General features: G+C 43.9%; 1 protein-coding gene across 1 annotated transcript in view; it reads left to right on the top strand.

Annotated features, from left to right (window-relative positions):
- BMP6 (bone morphogenetic protein 6) overlaps positions 1-711 on the top strand; it is a 48,158-nt gene extending 47,447 nt beyond the window's left edge. The window contains exons 7-8 of the mRNA XM_008590331.1: positions 38-148; positions 245-711. Coding sequence (XP_008588553.1) covers positions 38-148; positions 245-394 — 261 coding nt within the window. The 3' untranslated portion in view covers positions 395-711. The remainder of the gene's footprint in view (positions 1-37; positions 149-244) is intronic.
- Positions 712-717: the final 6 nt, after the last annotated feature.

Raw genomic sequence — 717 nt, 5'->3', positions numbered from 1 at the left:
GCTGCTTTTTTTTTTTTTTTTTTTACTTTACATTAAGGACTGGATCATCGCACCCAAGGGCTATGCTGCCAATTACTGTGATGGAGAATGCTCCTTCCCGCTCAATGCACACATGAACGCAACCAACCATGCAATCGTACAGACCTTGGTGAGCCCTCAGAGCCTTTCCACTTTATAAGCATGAGTAAAGCCAAGACCACGTGTCATTTCTAATGGTACTTTTCTCCCTTCTGTTTTGAAACAGGTTCACCTAATGAATCCTGAGTACGTCCCCAAACCGTGCTGTGCGCCAACCAAACTAAATGCCATCTCAGTTCTTTATTTTGATGACAACTCCAACGTCATCTTGAAAAAATACAGGAATATGGTTGTAAGAGCTTGTGGATGTCACTAACTGGAAGCCAGTTGCTGGGGACACAAATTCTGCCTTGGATGCCTAGATTACATCTGCCTTAAACACAGCGGCACAGTGGGAGTGGGGTGATAAGACGCTGAAATCATCTCATGCTGGTGCCTTACTTCCCAAGGAAGATTGGAAAGGACCTTGTTTAATAATTTGCTCACTTCATAGATAACGTGAGTAGTTGCTGGTCTGTAGGAAGCCAGTTGGAATGTTTGCAGTATGAGGTCTGGTAACTGCAGAAACATAACTTTGAAGGATCCCATCCTCCCCTACCACCAAAAATACCCCCACCAAAGTGTTTTAGCTTTAGGTCA

Source organism: Galeopterus variegatus, unplaced genomic scaffold (assembly GCF_000696425.1).
Source record: "Galeopterus variegatus unplaced genomic scaffold, G_variegatus-3.0.2 Scaffold6000, whole genome shotgun sequence".
Taxonomy (NCBI): Eukaryota; Metazoa; Chordata; class Mammalia; order Dermoptera; family Cynocephalidae; genus Galeopterus; species Galeopterus variegatus.
Note: the sequence above shows the minus strand (reverse complement) of the source record. Positions and strands in the feature narration are given on the sequence as shown.